The sequence below is a fragment of the Colossoma macropomum genome, unplaced genomic scaffold (assembly GCF_904425465.1).
Source record: "Colossoma macropomum unplaced genomic scaffold, Colossoma_macropomum, whole genome shotgun sequence".
Lineage (NCBI taxonomy): Eukaryota > Metazoa > Chordata > Actinopteri > Characiformes > Serrasalmidae > Colossoma > Colossoma macropomum.
The window spans coordinates 40,185,969-40,205,457 of NW_023494805.1; the positions used below are offsets into that span (position 1 = coordinate 40,185,969).

The following is a 19,489-nucleotide window of genomic DNA, read 5'->3' on the forward strand; positions in this document are numbered from 1 at the left end:
TGTTCATTTATTAAGAGATTAGATAGAAGATAATCCACTTACATAAGGGGGGGAAAGTCAAAGGAAAATAAATGGGAGAAGTTCAAAAAACTGTTAAAAGCTACAGAGAAAATGTGGCTCCTAACAACCACCTGGAAGACCTGGTAGACACCAAAACGCCCCCATCAGATAAACAGCACTTAAAGCTTTCATCTTTGAGAGAGAGGAGAAAATCAAGCTGCTTCAGATCTGAAAACATCCACAGATGTTTCTGTCCATCCTTCTACCGTGAGAAGACGACTCAGCGCTGTGGGTCTGAAAGGATGTGTAGCTGATCAAGAAGAACCTCACTGAGAAAAGGAGACGGACACATCAAACAAAGAAGCTGAACAATGGACTGACCACCCCAGAGTCCAGACCTCAACACCACTGAATGTGTTTGATTACTTCAGAAAATGATCAACCAGCTTCTAAGACTGAACTTTGGAGGTGTGTCTGCAGATTCTTTGAGAAACTGAAAGTGAGTCTCCTGAAAAGAATGGAAGCTGGAATAAAGGCAGAGTGACATGCTGAATACTGAAAAAATATATATTAAAGTTTGCTTTTGAGTCTTCTGCTAAAAATATGCTTTTCCTGACATAATATGAATAACTTGTACTTAATAACCATTTTGACTGAAAAATAAATATTGAAAGTGGTCTCTGACTAGATTTAGTCAAAACCTGCTACAAATAAACAAAAAAAAATATAAATATAAAAAAGTTAAAGGTGTAAAAACGTAAGCCCCACTGTTGCTCCAGCCGCTGTGCCCTATCAGTATGAGATTTATTTTGTATTAATTTTATTATCACTTTTAGTATGTAAAAGCTTAGAGAGTTAATTTGGTTGAACTGTGATGTTGACAAGACACATAGAGATGCTGGTACAACTCTGGAATTCACTTTTCGAAGCAATGCCTACACAGTTTCTTATCACGCTTCTTGAAACAAATACTGATACTTTGACTGAAACACATTTGAATAAAAGTCGTTCCTTAATGTTAGATACACTGTATAAAACTGTTCTCCATTTCGGTTTTCCACAATGTGGATTTTACATTTTTCCTGTAGCAATATTGAAGAACAATGTGTATAAATGTAACATAAGAATTGTTATATGTATATCCAAACGGATATAGAGCTTCTATGTATTATTACTATTATTATTATTATTATTATTATTATTATTAAGATGATTTTTTTTACGTTTCGTTCGCACTGATGGTCGTCATTACAGCACTTTATTTCAATTTCTACACCTGTTTTTGTTTGTTGTTATCCTGTGAAAACTCTAACTCTACACATTATTTAAACACATTGTTATGGACATTTTTTTCATAACTAAAGCCCAAATCACTCTTCAGTCGCTCCTGGCTAGTACTGTATAATGCTATGGCATATTTTAAGCATTTGTTGATTCTCGAGTAGTTTGGAAATTAAGAAATTGGTTGTCTCTATTTACGATGCTTTGTGGTTGCAGTGCTGTTTAGACCTTAAACACAGTACCAAGTTGATATGTGGATCATTTGCTTTTTGAATGCTAGCCACTATCCATTCACTGCATTATGTTAAAGGAATGGTTGATTGAAAAATCATATTTGCACAATTTTCCCCTCACCCCAAACGCAGTCGATCAGTCCAGGCGCGTTGGGTGTTTGACGCTTTCTTAGTTTTGCACTGAAGCTGCAAGGCTGGTATAATGAAAGTCTATTGCTGTGTCCCAATTCAGGGGCTGCATCCTTCGGAGGCTGCATTTGAAGGCCAATTGCGTCACAGCGGTGCGACTAAGCTGTCCTATTTCGAAGGCTCCATCAGAGCTGGTTTATGAGGTGCCTGGCCACTTCTTATTTCCCCTGTTATATCAAAAACAGGACTGCTAAACAGCAGAGGACGCCTGCAAGCGAGTCCTCAATGAACGGGGGTGAATGGAGCTAAACGACTGAAAAAGAAAAGTTAAAATAGTTTCTAATCACTTGGCCAGAACGTTTCTTTAATTTTAGAAAGTAGAAGGATGTACTTCACTAAAAAAGTAAAGAAAACTCACCTGTATGTTTCATTTTTTTCTACAGCAAACGGGTTTTGGGCAGTGAAACGCTGGCATTACTGCCACTGAGTGCTGATTGGTTGGCGAGCGGAGCAGCTCATTGGCTGTCCGCGCTCACAGACGTCATGAACGTACATGAGGCACCGTTTTAAACTCCTATGACTCCTATATCGAGATTTAAAGCTCTTAAAAATATAACAGCAGTGTTAAAATGTTTTATGCTGTTCTGTATTCCGGATATGATTGTATTCTTTTATCTTAAAAATGTTTAAGCATTTATAAACTATTATTTTACTCATGCTCCATATTAACCTGTTCATTTTGGACTCGCTCAGGAGCGCCCTCTAGTGTTCGAGAAACCCGGAAGACATTACAGAGTGGTTATTCTCCCCTCTACAAACAGCGGTGGGAACAGCGGTGCTGTGATGCGAACAGAAAATCCACCATAGAGCTGACCGTCTCATCGTCTAGAGCTGACAGCCTTCAAAGAACACGCCTTTGTAGACCGCGTCCTTCGAAGGATGCAGCCCCTGAATTGGGACGCAACCTATATCAACCAGAAAGATTTCCATTACCTGTTAGCTGTTTGCTACATTAGCTTAATACCTCCAGTACAAAACAGAAGGTCTAAAGTGATCGACTGCGTTTAGCGTAAGAGGAAGACCGTGTTTTACTTTCAAAGCATTCCTTTACGTTTTTTTTCGGCATGAGTCTGATTCGTTGGAATTACTTGTACACGAAAGCCTCAAATAATCACTGTAATTATGAATGCTAATTTTGTTGGTATGAACAGAACGTTCTTCACGTTCCTGACGATGGTTCGGGGTTGTTGGGGAACTGTATGCTATACAACGGCTGTCATGAATTGAGTGGACTTGGATGTTTTTGTAGGCCTTATTTGACCTGAAAAGGGACTTTTAACAAGTTTTTCCTTGTGGACGATCCGTGCCGGTAAAGTCATGTGCGTACCATTCCGCAGAAACGTCCTGTGTCCGTTAAGTTTTCATCCCAGAGGTTTCCTCCATGCGTGAGAGTTAATACTTGTATTTGTCGGCTGGTTAAATTGCATCGTGTTCATCACAGAGAAAACGGAATATGCAAACATTTCATGTGTAGGATATGTCCTTCCCAGGTTTTAAGACAATATAAAGATTGAAAAATGATAGGTATATCAAAAGTGGAAAATTATGTAATGTATCAACACAAAATAAAAAAAAATCCCAAACATAAAGCACTTGTCTTTGAGTTTATCGTCATGGTTTGTAAGTTTGCCTGTCTGTTCAATGCCATCACTACATTGGCTCTGTTTAAGGACTCCACTGTGAAATTATTGATTGTAGCCAACTATAATGTAAACTTGCTGACTGAGTGGTGGTGATAGAACCCAGGGGTCACGATGTCTACAGCACAAATATAGTTTTATTTCCTCTCCGAAAACACAATTGAACCCAGGTGATGATGGTGAAGTACTAACTTTTTGGGAGGGGTGGGGGACTATTTTGCCTTACAACACCTTTGCATGCACCATGAATGAATTAAAAAATCTGCCAGAACCTTTTCAAAACTTTCATAAAACAGTGTCTCAGACATCAGGCAGTGTGTTCACGACCATTTCACGTAATAACTAACTGAAGTCATTTTTGGAGACGTTAAACACTTCAGACGTCTGGTTCCTATCACCACCACTGTGGAGAAATCGGAGTCTAAGTTTCTCTGCAATGAATCATTCACGTCAGATCACTCTGACTGCCTTCGTTTACATCTTACTGACTGAATTATGTAGAAATTATGTAAAAATCTGGAAATTCACTTAAATATGAAGCAGATTTTAAGCAGCTTTATGGACTGAATTGTACAGTCACCATTTTCCACCTGTAATCTGACAAAATCCCACCTGTATTCTGACAAGGGCTTTGATAGCCCTGGCCTGGACTCTTATGGATAATTCTTTGCAAAAGAAGACTGACCGTACGGCATGTCTGATATATGGAGATATAAAGATTTCAAATATATGATGTATATTAGCTGAACTGTTTTTCCACTATATCCAACTTACTATATATGAACATATATGCGACACATAAGCGGACTTATTTGAAATCGTCCATTTTCAAATAGGGGAAATAAATTTCAGCTATACATCAACATATACAAACATACACGTGTAACATTACATACATCGATCAGGCATAACATTATGACCTCTTCCTTGTTTCTATGCTCATTGTCCATTTTATCAGCTCAACTTACTATATAGGTACACTCTGTAGTTCTACAGTTACAGACTGTAGTCCCTCTGTTTCTCTGCATACTTTGTTACCCTGTTCTTCAATGGTCAGGACCCCCATGGATCCTCACAGAGCAGGTACTATTTGGGTGGTGGATCATTCTCAGCACTGCAGTAACACTGACATGGTGGTGGTGTGTTAGTGTGTGTTGCGCTGGTCTGAGTGGATCAGACACAGCAGTGCTGCTGGAGTTTTTAAACACCTTAGTGTCACTGCTGGATTGAGAATAGTCCACCAACCAAAAATATCCAGCCAACAGCGTCCTGTGACCACTGATAAAGGACGAGAGAATGACCAACACAAACTGTGCAGCAGCAGATGAGCTATCGTCTCTGACTTTACATCTACAAGGTGGACTGACAAGGTAGGAGTGTCTAATAGAGTGGACAGTGAGTGGACACAGTGTTTAAAAACTCCAGCAGCACTGCTGTGTCTGATCCACTCGTACCGGGTGGGTGGGTGGGTGGGTGGGGTCTTACTAGCCAATCCTGGCGCGGGAAGTGGGGTAAAACTAACCAATCTTAGCGCAGACTTCTACCCTTACATTTGCATACTGCTCTCGCCCCTCCCCCTTCTACCACCGTTGCCAGGGCAACACGACGCAACAACACAGGCTCGTTGTGCTGTAGAGTCAGTTTTACACCATGTCTGTCTGTTTTACCTCAGTTCTTTGGTTTATAGTCGATTTGCCTTAATAGTCAGTTATCATCGAGATTAGAAAGTAAAGCCTGTGTTTAAAACGCTGTGAGTGGTTTTTGGGCTGTTTAATAGCCGTTAAGTGCATTTGGAGCAGTGTAGGGCCGTTTTAATGCAGTTGTTTTGAACTAGTTACCTGCAGTTTGTGTTGTGAGGAAGATGTCGGACTTGGCTAAAGAGAAAGCTGCCCGCTTGCTGAAGAAGAGAGGGAGCGTGTCCTCTCTGGGCAGCCATGAGGTCAGGGCCAGGGAGCCGGTTGGGAAAACCAAGGAGTAAGTTCTTCTCACTCTAGATTTATTATTAAAAAAATGTTATTTTCCATAAATTTTAGGGTACACTGTTTAAAAATTGGTTCTTCAGGGGTTCATTAGGATGGGGGGTAGTTTTCTTTAGATAATGGGTTCTATATAGAACCATTTGCATGCTGAAATATTTTGTATATGGTTCTATGTGGAACCCTTTTGGAAAATGGTTCTGTATTGCATCAGAAATGGTTCTTCTATTGTGATGATGTGAAGTAACAGTAGAAGAACCCTTTTTGGTCCCATATAGAACCATTTTCAACACGGTTCTATATAGGACTATATACAACACATTCTCCATCAGTCTACAGAACCAGTCCACCATGCAAAGAACCTTTTAGGCATGTAAATGGTTCTATATAGAACTCGTGGTTCTAAATAGAACCATTTTTGTTACTAAAGAACTCTTAAAGAGCCATCTTTTTTAAGAGTGTAGAACTGTGTTTCTCTTTTCAGATTTTTCTTCTTCATTTCTGTCTTTTTTTAATAACTTGGTTGCACTATAGATTTGTATGTATGTATGTATGTATGTATACACCATATGGACAAAAATATTGGGACACCTACAGGAGCTTTTATGAATCCCATTCTAAATCCATAGGCATTAATATGGAGTTGGTCCCCCTTTGCAGCTCTAACAGCTTCCACTCTTCTGGGAAGCTTTCTACAGATTTTGCAGTGTGTCTGTGGGAATTTCTGCCCATTCATCCAGAAGAGCATCTGTGAGGTCAGACACTGATGTTGGACGAGAGGGCCTGGCTCACAATCTCTGTTCTAGTTCATCCCAAAGATGTTCAATGGGGTTAAGGTCAGGGCTCTGTGAGGGCCAGTCAAGTTCTTCCACACCAAACTCACCCAGTCAGGCCTTTATGGAGCTGCTTTGTGCACTGGGGCTCAGTCATGCTGGAACACAAAAGGTTCTTCCCCAAACTGTTCACACAAAGTTGGAAGTATACAATTGTCCAGAATGTCTTGGTGCTGAATCATTAAGATTTCCCTTCACTGGATCTAAGGGTTCTAGAACAACCCCTGAAAAACAACCCCATATCATCATCCCTCCTCCACCAAACTTTACAGCTGGCACAGTGCAGTCAGGCAGGTAACGTTCTCCTGGCATTCGCCAAACCCAGACTCGTCCATCAGACTGACAGATAGAGAAGCTGATTCATCACTCTACAGAATACATTTCCTCTGCTCCAGAGTCCAGTGGTGGCGCTTTACACCACTCCGTCCGACGCTTGGCACTGTGCTTGGTGATGTAAGCTTGCATGCAGCTGCGCAGCCATGAAGCTCCACAGTTTTTGTGCTGATGTTGCCAGAGGAGGTTTGGAACTCTGCAGTTATTGATCAGCAGAGCATTGGCAACTTTTATGCTCTGTGTTCCTCAGCACTCGATGACCCGCTCTGTAATTTTATGTGGTCTGACACTTCATGGTTGAGTTGCTGTCGTTCCTAAACGATCCCACTTTTCAGTAATACCATTCACAGTTGATCATGGAACATCTAGGAGGGAGGAAATTTCGTGAACTGATTTGTTGCAACAGTGGCATCTATTACAGCACCACAATCGAATTCAGTGAGCTTTTTAGAACGACCCATTCTTTCACTAATGTGTGTAAAGGCAGGCTGCATGACTAGGTGCTTGATTTTATATACCTGTGACAATGAGACTGAATGGAACACCTGAATTCAATGATTAAGAGGTGGGTCCCTATACTTTTGTCGATATAGAATGTATAGGAATATATATATATATATATATATATATATATATAAGGAAGAGTATTAAAGCTGTTGCTGCATCTGTAGAAAATGTTGCCTGCTATACTAAGTTGCATTTTCCTGCTTCAAGCACGTCACTGAGATGGTGTGTTGTGATATAAACGTGAATTAAAGCCACAGTTTCCTGTGTCTGTGGTTTCTCTCTATAGCTCCATCAGTACTGTGTCATATATCGATGAGCCTGGTCACCATGATGATAACCCCCGACCCACAGTGCAGATGGAGAACACCTATCAGCTTGGTGAGGCCCATTTCCTTTTGCTGTGAATGTCTATGACTTGCCTGTGGTGTATTTAGGTGAAAGGCTAGACAAATAGACACTGTATGTGGCCTGAGGGAGATGGTGATTTAGGTCACTTTTAGGTTACAGCTCAAGTAATCGTGTATGAGCTTGTTGGTCATCCCATTCCAAAACCATAGGCATTAATATGTAGGTGGCCCCCACTTTGCAGCTATAACAGCCTGCACTCCTCTGGGAAGCTTTCCACCAGATTTTGGAGTGTGTCTGTGGGAATCTGCGCCTGTTCAGTCAGAAGAGCATTTGTGAGATCAGGCTGATGTGTGTTGATGAGGATGAGAAGTCTGGTGCACAATTAACGTTCCAGTTTATCCCAAAGGTGTTCAGTCAGGGCTCTGTGAGGGCCACTGGAGTTCCACATCCAACTCATCAAACCATGTCTTTATGGAGCTCGCTTTGTGCACAGGGGCTCAGTCATGCTGGAACAGGAAAGGGTCTTCAACAAACTGCTGCCACAAAGCTGGAAGCATATAATTGTCTAAAATGTCTAATGCTTTAGCATTAACATCTCCCTTCACTGGAATTAAGGGGCCCAAACCCTGAAAAACAGCCCCAGCTCATTATCCCTCCTCCACCAAACTTTACTGTTGGCACAATGCATTCCGGTAGGTGTCATTCTCCGGGCATCCGCCAAACCCTGATTCACCCATCAGACTTTCACATAGTAAGGCGTGATTCATCACTCCAGAGAACACATTTCCTCTGCTCCAGAGTCCAGTGGCAGCGGTTTACACCACTCCAGCCGACGCTTGGTATTGCGCATAGTGATCTTAGGCTTGGGTGCAGCTGTTCGGCCATGGAAACCAATTTCATTGAGCTCACGATGCACAGTTCTTGTGCTGCTGTTGCTTTCAGAGGCAGTTTGGAGCTCTGCAGTGAGTGATGCAACAGAAGATGGGGGGATTTTACTTGCTACACAAGTCAGCAGTCTGTGAGTTTGCATAGTGGCTGAGCTGTTGTTGCTCCCAGGCGCTTCCATTTCACAATAATAGCACTTACAGTTGACTGGCAGATCTAGCAGGGCGGAAATTTCAAGAACTGACTTGTGGGAAAGGTGGCGTGTTTAAAGTCACTGAGCTCTGCCATTCTACTGCCAGTGTTTGTCTATGAAGATTGCATGGCTATGGGCTATACCCCTGTTAGCAATGGGTATGCCTGAAACACCTGAACTCAGTAATTATAGTGGGGGGTGTCTGTATACTTAGTGTATGTGTATTTAGTACATATTGCAAAACCTTAGCTTTGAGCTTCACCCATCTCTTTCTTTTCTTTCTGTTTCTTTATGCCTTGGACGCTTGTGAAGGCCCCACAAAGCGCTTTCCTGTGCTGACGGTGAAGGAGATCCTGAAGGACGTGCTGGCCAGCTACCTGCAGGAGGAGAAGTATGAGGCAGAGCTGTGCAGACAGATGACCAAAACTATATCAGAGGTGCAGTGGTTCTGCTTTTCATTGGAGTGACTCTTAGGCAAACACACATATTTACACTGTTCTTCCTTACTCCAAATGTAGTTGATCAGTCACATTTGGTCTCAAAAGGTTGCTTCTTGAGACAATATCTACGTTCACATTACAAGCCTCATTGCTTAAATCCGATCTCTCTGACACGATGGTTCACACTGGTTTAGGTAAGTGATTCAAATCTGTCATTCATGTGAACGAACCGGCGTCCTCACGTGGCCCGCATGATCACATCCTACTCAGTAACGTCACGTGAATGAATCACGTTCATCATCAGCACAAACTAACGAGCAGAACGAGCTTCGCTGAGAAGATAATTAACTCTGATCAGCTCTCAGCTTCATTATTAGAGCGAGACGAAGGAGAAAAAGGTGAGATGAGCTGCTTTTCCACCGTTTACAGGCTTTAACTTCTGTTCGGCGCTGCTGCCATGGTAACGCTGATTGATGGCGCACACGCAGTGGAAAAAAAGCACATGAATTCTGATCTGAGCATCACATTAAGGTCACATGGCCACGAATCGGATATGTATCTGATCTAGGACCACATATGAAAGTAGCTTAGATCGGATTTGAACAGATCAGATTTGTGTCCACACAGCTCTGAAAACTCAGATTTTAGTCACGTTAGGGCAAAAAATCGGATTTGTGTCACTTCAGCCTGGCAATGCGAATGCAGCCAAAATTACACAGACAAATTTAAGGCAAATTTAAGGCTTAGCTATGCTACATGCTTTTGTCCATGTTCATAGATAACAATGTCGGAAAATACATAATCAAGTCTATTATTTGACACAGTTTTAGACAGGTGTGTAATGATTTTAGCATGTGATTTGTATCATGTTAATTGAGCTCCAATGCGACATTAAAGAATCAAGCTTCAGACACCAGACATGTCTCAGTATTTGGGATTTGAGGGAAAGTTCTGGAATCATCACCTCTGACTCTGCTGCTAATGAAGCTCTACTTGTTTTGCTGTTATTAGGTGGTGAAGGCTCGAGTGAAAGACATGATGATCCCTCGCTACAAGATCATAGTGGTGATCAGCATCGGTCAGCTGACGGGTCAGAACATGCGCATGGGGAGCCGGTGCCTGTGGGACGCAGCCAACGACACCTTTTCCTCTCACACCTTCAAAAACAGCTCGCTCTTCGCCATCGCTAACGTCTATGGCGTCTATTTCGAATGATGGTTCTTGGCTCGATGCTCAACACGTCGAGCCTGTGAGCATCATAACGTTCGTATCCGCACAACATTCAGCGGGCTGGAGATTCTCTAAGGAGTGAGAGGTCTTTAAAGGGGCCCCATTTTACATTTGGGCTGTTTGGGGCCTTTAAAACGAATTTCTTTTAAGTTAGGTCCACTTATAACATTTTTAGAGCTTTATGTACGTGACCATTTTTCAAAAGGCTATGCCTTTAAGACTGATATATGTAAATGACCTCAGTTTTGATTGGCTGCCCTTATTCACAAAGCAGTCCAGGCTGAAACACTTCAGCGTGAATGGGTGGGGCTAAAGGGTTGTAGGCTGGATGTTCATGAGTAAATGGGCTCATGTTTGTGACATCACAACCATGATGGACTGAAAACGGGCTGCTTGCTTTCTATATATGTCCTGTGTGAACACTGATATATGTTTTCAAACTTTAAATGTTTAAATGCTATCAAACTCTTAAATTTTAAAATTAAGGAAAATTATGGGGTTTTCCAATATATAAGCCCTTTAAAGATTATCAGTTGGGCCATGAGGGGTGAAACCTTCTTACTAGTTTCTTAAAGAGCACTGCTGACATGTAGGCCCTAATAATGTGGGCTTTGATAAAGAGCATGGCTGTGTCCAAAACCGCAGACTGCTATAGTCAGGCCCGGATCATCCAGTGGGTTTTATGGCCAAGTGGGCAATTATGAGAAAATCTTACTAGCTGTTTTGCCTAATGGTGTTACAGCCGATCCTAATCTGGATGCTCTCCACATCTTTCTTCAACATCCACTTCATGTTCTCCTCCAATCAGTGCTTAGCAACTGTTACATGACGCGCCATTACGGTCAAGTTTCAGATTCAAGATTCAGATTCAGATTCAAGGTCAAGATTCACTGGAGCTAACATTTGAAGCTTCATGTATTGAAAAGACACACCGGGGCATCTGTAAAAGCAAGACCTGCGCTGCGAAAGATGATATTAAGTGATAAAACTAGTCAATATATCTAATATTTCTCATTTTAAGACTGTTGTAAGAATATTCTAAGATTGTTTCTCTTATTTGTAGACATTTTTTACTTGTTTTATGTAATTATATCTTAGGAAAGTATAGATCATTTTACTTGTTTTAAACATTATTTATTGAATTAAACAAAATTATCTGCATTATTTCTCAAAACAAGTAGAACGATCTGCCAGTGGAATAAGACAATCTGGCTAGATAAAACTTAAAACAATAAAAAATGTCTAGAAACAAGTGAAATATACAATATAATATACACAATATATACATTAACTACATCTAAGATGTTTTCACTTACTAAGATAGCATTTTTTGCAGTGTGATACTTCGACAGAGCCAATTTCCAATGGAAAAAATTTTCCACACCCACCGCGGCAGTATGCTTTACCTAGGCGGTTACTCTTGACAGTTTGGGTGTATAAGTTAGATGCTAAGTTATGTACATTTCATCTGTCCCATTTTAATTGATGCCATCTTCACTGGGGTAAATGTTTTGCTTGTTAAGAGCAGACACGCTTAATAGGAAAGTGCTGCGCTGGTTGTTGGGTTTGTGTTAACCTGTGCTCTCGTTAATGTGTAAGTACTCTTGCTATTGGCTTATGTCAAGTGGTGACATGCCCTACACGGCGGTTAGTATGTGCTACCATCATAGTGTTGCACAGCCCTCATGTAATCTGCAGTTATATTGCAAAAATGCACTAACCTCCACAAAACAGGGTTGTCAGGTAGAGGCCCACCAGAGATTTCTGCCCAAGGGCCAATAACCCGATCGTCCAGGCCTGGTTAGACTACACATACTAATGAATGGACTGTGGACTGGTGGAGTACAGAATTTTAGCATGGTAGTGTGCGGTTTTGGACGCAGCCTGTGCCATTTTTATCATTTACCCTCCTCACAAATAGCTAAAAATCAGTGTAACTTTGAAGAAGCAAGACAAGAATCATGTTACTCCAGTTTAGATTCATGTTTTATGAGTTAGGTGATGATGGGTGTTTTTCTACTGTACGTTAAAAACCAAGAAAGGGAACCAGCCTTGTTCATTGTCCACCTGCCTGAGAGGTGAAGAGAACTGACCATCAAAATAACCATGATGAACTGTTCAGCTGTCTTTTGTCATTTAACGTCACTCTAAAACATGTGGTTTGGCTAGCCAGCTACTTTGCTTGCTGGTTAGCTTGCCTGATATGAAATAATATAGCATTGCTGCACTGTTCTGCGCATTTACAATCGGTCTACATTTACCCAGAATCAGGTGTCGAATCACACAAAGCTTCAGTTTTGCTCTGTTGTGAAAATCTGAGCAAAAGAGCTAGCATAAGTGCTAAGAGCAGTAGCGTTAGTTTCCTAACTAGCTTAGGTCAAGTTAAAGAACTCCTAACAACGAAATACTTTATAATGAGGAGCCTGGCCACGTCCTGCTTCTCCCATTATATCAAAAACATGACCGTGAAACACCCCAATTACTGCTACTGAGTGCTGATTGGCTAGCAGTACTGCTGCTGAGTGTTGATTGGTTAGCATTACTGCTACTAAGTTCTGATTGATTAGTATTACTACTACTAAGTGCTGATTGATTAGTATCACTGCTACTGAGTACAGATTGGCTGACATTACTGCTACTGAGTGCTGATTGGTTAACATTACTGCTACTGAGTACTGGTTGATTAGTATTATTGCTACTGAGTGCAGATTGGCTAACATTACTGCTACTGAGTGCTGATTGGTTGGGGAGAGGAGCAGCTCATTGGCTGAGAGAACATATATGAGGCGCCGTTATAAATTTCTATACCTGGAATTCAAAAGCGTTGAAAAATATAACAGCAGTGATAAAATGTTCTATGCTGTTCTGTGTTCAGGAAATTGATGCATTCCTGCTGCACCATATTAACCCATTAACTCCTTTTGGACTCGCTCAGGAGCGCCCCCTAGCGTTTGACAAATCCAAAACACATTACTGAGTGGCAGTTCTCCCCTCTAAAAATTCAAATTCAGTTCCAGTTTTCTGGTTCCAAAGGTTCCAGTGGGAAAACACCCTATGATAGCAAAAAAGTCTTTAAAAGCAGAAAGGTTCAATGTTCAATATTATTACTTACATTGTAGAAACTTTATTTATCACCTTTTATTTTTGCAAACTTAGTAGGCTGAGCTGTAGTTTGTTGGGTGAAATAATGTGCACCTCTGAAAAGTGGTATTATTATGAGGGTAAAATGTAATTTAGGGCAACTTAAAATATTTAAAATACTTCTTTTTCATGAGATAAAGGGATTTGGATGTCCAGTTATTTTTATATGCAGCTAACACAATTTTGTCCATATTACAAAGACAAAATGTATGCATATTTTTGTCCCAACACATTTAATGGGTTAGAGCTTCATACATTTTAAAAACCTTTATTTTAGGAAATGAGAGAAATGTTTCTAATAAATCTGACAATCATATGCCATATGGTTTCTTTCTTCTTTTGAATTAAAAGCAGATTCTATTTGAGCCTCCTTTGTATTTGTATATGAGTATTATAATACAGCTCCTTTTTTACACATACATTTCATTAAATAATAATAAAAAAAATCCAAATTCTGTATCAATAATTTCCCTGGACAAGTAAAAGCCTTTGGTTTTATCGTTCAAATGAAACTAGTGACAGCATGTTCGCTTCACAGCAGCACAGTGAAAGGACAGTGTTTTTCTTTCATTACAACGTCTGAACATCACTGAGTCTTTCATATTTGCAGGACGTTATTTCCGTTTCCCTCTTCAGCACATGAGAGCCAGGTCGTTTTTTCGGCAGCCCACATTGCAGCACACCGCCGGCAGCACCGTGTCCAGACTCCTCCTGAGTCGCTCCGTTTCTATGGTGACCTCCGACGGCTGTCCGGCATCCGGATCAGTATCTGTAACAAAAAGTTTATGTCTGAATTAAAGCGTCTAAATGCACTTTTGTTGCAGCCTTTTAAAGGTGTTGTTCAGCCACCTAAACACAACACAGCATGTTCCTATTCTCCAGGGTATATTTTGGTTTGTCCATCTGAATTTACATGAGCATATCGTAAGGGAAATTATTCAGTAACTGCATGAAATAAATGTACATTTTTATTTTATTTATTAATTATTTTTTTGTAAAAGCTCCCCTTAAATTAACAGAACATGTGTTTTATGATCACACATATTGCTATATCTGCTCACAATTTACTGCAGAAAGCCAAAAATCTTAGATGCTCTTTGTATTATTTTCTAAAAGTAATTTTTACAGAGCAGATCACTGAAGAGACGCCATCTGTTTATAGTTTATAGCCCAGATTTGTGGAAAAATGTGTCGACTTTCAGTAGAAAAAAAATTGTGAGTTCAGCTTCTTTTATTAGTTGGGTTTAAAATTACATCACCCATCTATTTGACTGGAAAGAAGACAGTTACAGCTCTCATACGACCCCCACCTTTAGAATGTAGCTTATGAAATATGAAAGTTATGAAGAATATGATGAAGTGCGTTTTGGAACCACCGGTGGTCTCAAGGAGTTGAAGAGGTTAAAGCTATTAAAACTACATTGTGTAGGGTTTGGGGGTTTGGAGACCTCTGTGGTGGAATTGTGTAATTGCACGTAACCTGAGGAAGAACATTTTGTAGCAGGGGCTGTGGGCTTTGGACCCCTTCCCCAAGCAGATGAATCTGATGATTGAAAGAGAATTCAAAGAGAACAACTTGGTGAAGGACCGTTTTCCAAGGATGTGAGTGAATTGTCTACTGTTGTCAACAAATCATCAGTATAATGTTGGTTTTGCATTTGAGGCCTAAACATCGAGCCAGACCTTCTCTTTGAGGCTGTGCGTGTGACGTTAAAACGTTAAGATGTATAACGTGGTCCGTGGCATGTTGTGTACCAAAAAACAGTAGTAGCAGCCAGCTTAAAGTCAAATTTTTGAATCCACACTCCAGTAAAAGCATTCTTTCTTCTATAGAAATCTCTCTCCAAAAACAACTTGAGTATTAAGTCCAAGTAGTGAGTCAAAGTACAGAATACCTTATAGAACTGCAGTGGTAGTCCTTATAGGTACATCTAGCATAGGAACTAATGTTTGTTTAAAGATCATTAGGTCCAAAATACAATTCTAAAGCTCCAAAATGAGAGAAGTGACCGGTTGCAAAGAGTAAAGATGACATCAGCAACATGTAATGGAAGTAAAAACAAAAAAGAATCAGCAACTGATTGCTAATTAGTAAAACACAGCTGAAAAAGTAAAATGCAGATTACTTTGCTCACTGTTGTCCTTGAGAAAATACTGTCAACACTATTTTCCACTTACTTTAAAATATAGCTGATCAGCTAAGACATGTTAAGTGTCTGAAGTTTGCTTATATGCTCGAGAAACGAGGCTAATGTAAGTAGCTAAGAAGTAGCTACGTACATAACGTCAGTTAGCATAGCGTAGACTGTATGTCTAAATCATCTCAAACTCGCCTCAGTCGGTGTTGAGTTGGAAATTCACTGTTCTTTCAGAGATTCGACATAATTAAACGGTTGAGACGTAAATAGTCGTTCAGAGTGGTTTGGTGTGAAACGCTCTGTTCTAGAGAAGCTAACCGAGTCAGAACTGTACACAGTGGTGGTGATAGGAACCAGACGTCCACCTCTAAAAGCTCCCTCACAGACAGTTACTACATGAAGTGGTTATGAATTCCCTGCCTGACGTCTGAGACGCTGTTATATGATAGTTTTGTGGTAAAGTTGATGCTTAAAATACATTTGAATCCATTTATTTTAATCCATTCATGGCGGAGGTGTATATGCAGGGTGTTGTGAGGCCAAATAGTCCCCAAAGAAAATCTTATTTCAGATTCACAACTATTTTTCCATTATCAACATTCCACATATAAACCTCAGACGACTCGTGTAGGTTCACTGGTGGTTCTGGACAGTAAATAAAATGGCTATATTTGTGTTGTAGTTATGGTGACGTCTGGTTCCTATCACCACCACTGTAAAGACATCTGAGTCTCTACAACCAACTATTTCACACCAAACCTACTCTGAATGACTCTGTTTACATCTCAACCACTGAGTTATTCAGATATTTTTGAAAATTTTGGTGGAATTCCCCTTTAATTAATGTCAAATAGACTTTTTTTTCCTGAAACTATATGACATGCTATTAATATACGACAAGCTATGAAAATGACAGTTCAGGGTTCAAGATGGCCGCTAGTGTTTTTAGCTATGCTAATGTACTTTTGTCCATGTTAATTGATGACAGTGTGTCATACAGTGTCAGAAACCACATAATCAAGTTTAATACAGATTCCCGAACAACCTGACATGGTTTGAGGAGCGTGTTTGAGGATTCAGTTAGCGTGATGCTAATTTGTGGATATAGGCTCTCATTAACTGTTAGCTATATTAGCCTCGTAGCTCCAGCGAACAGTAAAGGAGCAAATTAATCAATTTTAACCAAGATTTTTTTGGCAATATTACTTCTTTAAGCTTGTACAGCTGCATGGGCTTACTTTAACTGCAACGTACAGTCCAGCTGTTTGCAAAAGTTGTTGCACCCCTGGTCAAATTACAAGTGAAAATAAGATAGCACGTTGTTCTTAACACTCTTCCACACTGTAATGCATAATTACTGTCTATATGCTGAATCTAACATACTGGGCGGAAAATAAAACATAAAATGTGGCCTGTGCAAAAGTTATGGCACATTTTATATTTTCTCTCTTATTATTTTCCAATGTATCCAATAAACTCAGCAAATTAATAGAAATTGTGCAATAAAATCTGCAGAAAATGCCAGGTTTGTTCCCTGTAGATGTGTTAACCCACTTATATGCAATTTGACTGAGGGTATTCCAGCTGATATGACTGTATTATGACCAACAGGGGAGGTGGACCTGGCCTAGGTTTGTTAGCTTTGTGTTTTGACCCATTATTGTGTTAAAAATCTATGATAAAATTTACAGTAATTTACCAGCAGCAGAGTTGCCACTAAAATACTGTGTATACAAGGTAAATATTTTACAGTATTTTGCTGTATATTTAAATTTACAATGGTATACTGTAAATTTACAGTATTTTACTAGCAACTCTACTTCCAGTAAATTACTGTAAACTGCATTGTCTAGCACGTTACCGTAAACCAATGCACAGCTCTAAATGCCTAAGCTTTTACAGTATGATCCTGTAAAATAACAAACTAGTATTTTACTGTAAAATATATGCTGCAAATTTATAGCAGTGTTTTACAGTGTAGTGATTGCATCTGACTTTCTAAGCCGGGGTGTCCCGCTCCAGTCCTGGAGGGGCTTTAGTTCTTCACCAATCTGCCCAGGCCTGCAACTAGACACAGGTAATCTACACACTTAAAAAAATGGTTCTTCAAGGGTTCTTTAGTAAAGAAAATCGTTCTAAATAGAACTGTGAACACTCAAGGAACACCTTGCATGACTAAAGGGTTCTTTGCATCGCGAAAGGGTTCTTTAGACTGATTGAGAATGTGCTGCAGATGGTTCTATATAGACCCTTTTTGGCACAAGTTTGGGAAGGGTTCTATGTAGCACCAAAATGTGTTCTTCTATTGTTACAAGCTTGACTTTTTAGCAGTAGGAGAACCCTTTTCAAAAAGTTTCTATATAGAACCATCTACAGTACATTCACCATCAATCTAAAGAACGTTTTCACGATGCAAAGAACCCTTCAATCATGCAAAGGGTTCTTTAAGTGTTCATGATTCTACACAGAAACATACACAGAAAGTGGATGTGTTCCCCATGTTAACTTGAAACTACAGGTACAGCGTAGTTCTCAGTTGATGATTACTGACCCTCTGCCGAAAGCTCGGACGGGACCCTCCTCCACCTGGACCCTCCGCAGGTGTAGACGACGGCCCTCAGGAACTCGCGGCCGCACAGCCGGACGGCGTTCTGGGACCGGGCCGTGTCTGGACACAGCGTGCATACCAACAGCAATGCCAACAGCAGGGCCTTCATACCTGGAGACAGCGGTCCTGAACCTGCCAAGCCTGAGAGCTGCCCACTTGTCCTGTAACCTGTCCGCTGGTTCTGGGTGTCTTTACTTGACTTTACTTGGCCGTACTCCTCAGATCCCACAGCGTCCATTCATTCTTTTTATATGGATTGGCCATACTGTTGACGTGCAACCTTGTTTTCCATGACTCTCTAAATGAGGCTGTTTTTGCTAATGAAAGATAACACCCACCCGAGTGGAACATCCACACGTCCACTGGGTGGGATCTCCTCCACAGTGTCATATCTTCTTTGTTTATCTTTGCAAAAAAATACAATCCGTTTTGCCTTTTTTGAAAGATCCGTTTTCCTGTTTTCCTTAATTCGACAGGTGACATTGTTCTAACGATGGGGGTTTTTATTGCCGTGCGCCGTGAAAGTGGGTCGTAATGAGGCTTTAAAGACACCCTCCAGGCCCAGGCAGTAAAAACGTGTATGGCGTGTGATGAGGGCCCATTTGAAAATGGGCACAGTGTCATTCTAGCATAATGGCGCCACTTACCTTCCATGAACCTTGTCAACATCCCCTAAAATGATGATCACTTTACAAAATGGCTTTAGGTTTGGCGGGAAGACACTTTGTTGCCTATAGTTTCATGACCTAACATCACTTCATAAATGTACGAGGGGCCCATTTGTGGCGCTACATGCGAGATTACATAGCTAGGTGTCATCAAAAACATTGTTTTTAAAAAAAAAAGCTTTGGTCCGGTCGCTCCTCACACAAAGGCCTATGGAAAAAAACAACTGTTGCTGTTTGTTTAAACTGCTGGTGCAAACCAGAACATCTGAATCAGCTTCTAGTCATGGTACAACATCACGCAAGACTCTTGTGGGTCCTTAACATGGATGACAATCATGTTACAAGCACTAAAATTGTACTTTTTCATTGCATTTTAATTGAAAATAGTCATTTGTCAATGATATTATAGGAAAAACCTGCAAATTATTAATTACATGGACCCCTTAAATGGCAAAACCTCTCTTACACAGTTAGGCCATAAGAATAAATCAACCAGTTTGCATTGCATTCCAGGTGGTTACTAGCAATAAGCCTTAGGCTTGTAATAATCATGGGATTTGAAAGGGTTAAACAAAGTGTTAAACAAGTATCTTTCAGAGACTCTTATTTTAAAGGGGAATACATTTGCTTTTTTTCAAAATATCTGCATAACCAAAACATTCAGGGAAGTTTGATGAGAAATGTACCATTACAGAGAAACTAGATTTACAGTGGTGGTGATAGGAACCAGACATCTGAAGAGTTTCATGCCTCTCACAGAAAGTTATTACATGCAATGGTTATGAATTCACTGCCTGATGTATGAGACATTGTTTTATGATAGTTTTGAGAAGGTTTTGGCTTAAA

General features: G+C 40.4%; 2 protein-coding genes across 2 annotated transcripts; one reads left to right on the top strand and one right to left on the bottom strand.

Moving 5' to 3' along the window:
* Positions 1 to 5,042: 5,042 nt before the first annotated feature.
* dynlt5 (dynein light chain Tctex-type 5) lies at positions 5,043 to 10,471 on the top strand. Its single transcript, XM_036596696.1, has 4 exons — positions 5,043 to 5,317; positions 7,279 to 7,370; positions 8,731 to 8,855; positions 9,870 to 10,471. Exons 1-4 carry the CDS (start codon positions 5,205 to 5,207, stop codon positions 10,071 to 10,073), a joined length of 534 nt encoding a protein of 177 aa, XP_036452589.1. The 5' UTR covers positions 5,043 to 5,204; the 3' UTR covers positions 10,074 to 10,471.
* Positions 10,472 to 13,481: 3,010 nt separating this feature from the next.
* On the bottom strand, positions 13,482 to 18,084 carry insl5b (insulin-like 5b). Its single transcript, XM_036597778.1, has 2 exons — positions 17,919 to 18,084; positions 13,482 to 13,998 (listed from the first exon to the last, which is right to left on the bottom strand). The coding sequence occupies exons 1-2, from the start codon at positions 18,082 to 18,084 to the stop codon at positions 13,862 to 13,864; spliced, it is 303 nt and encodes a 100-aa protein (XP_036453671.1). The 3' UTR covers positions 13,482 to 13,861.
* Between the last annotated feature and the right edge of the window lie 1,405 nt (positions 18,085 to 19,489).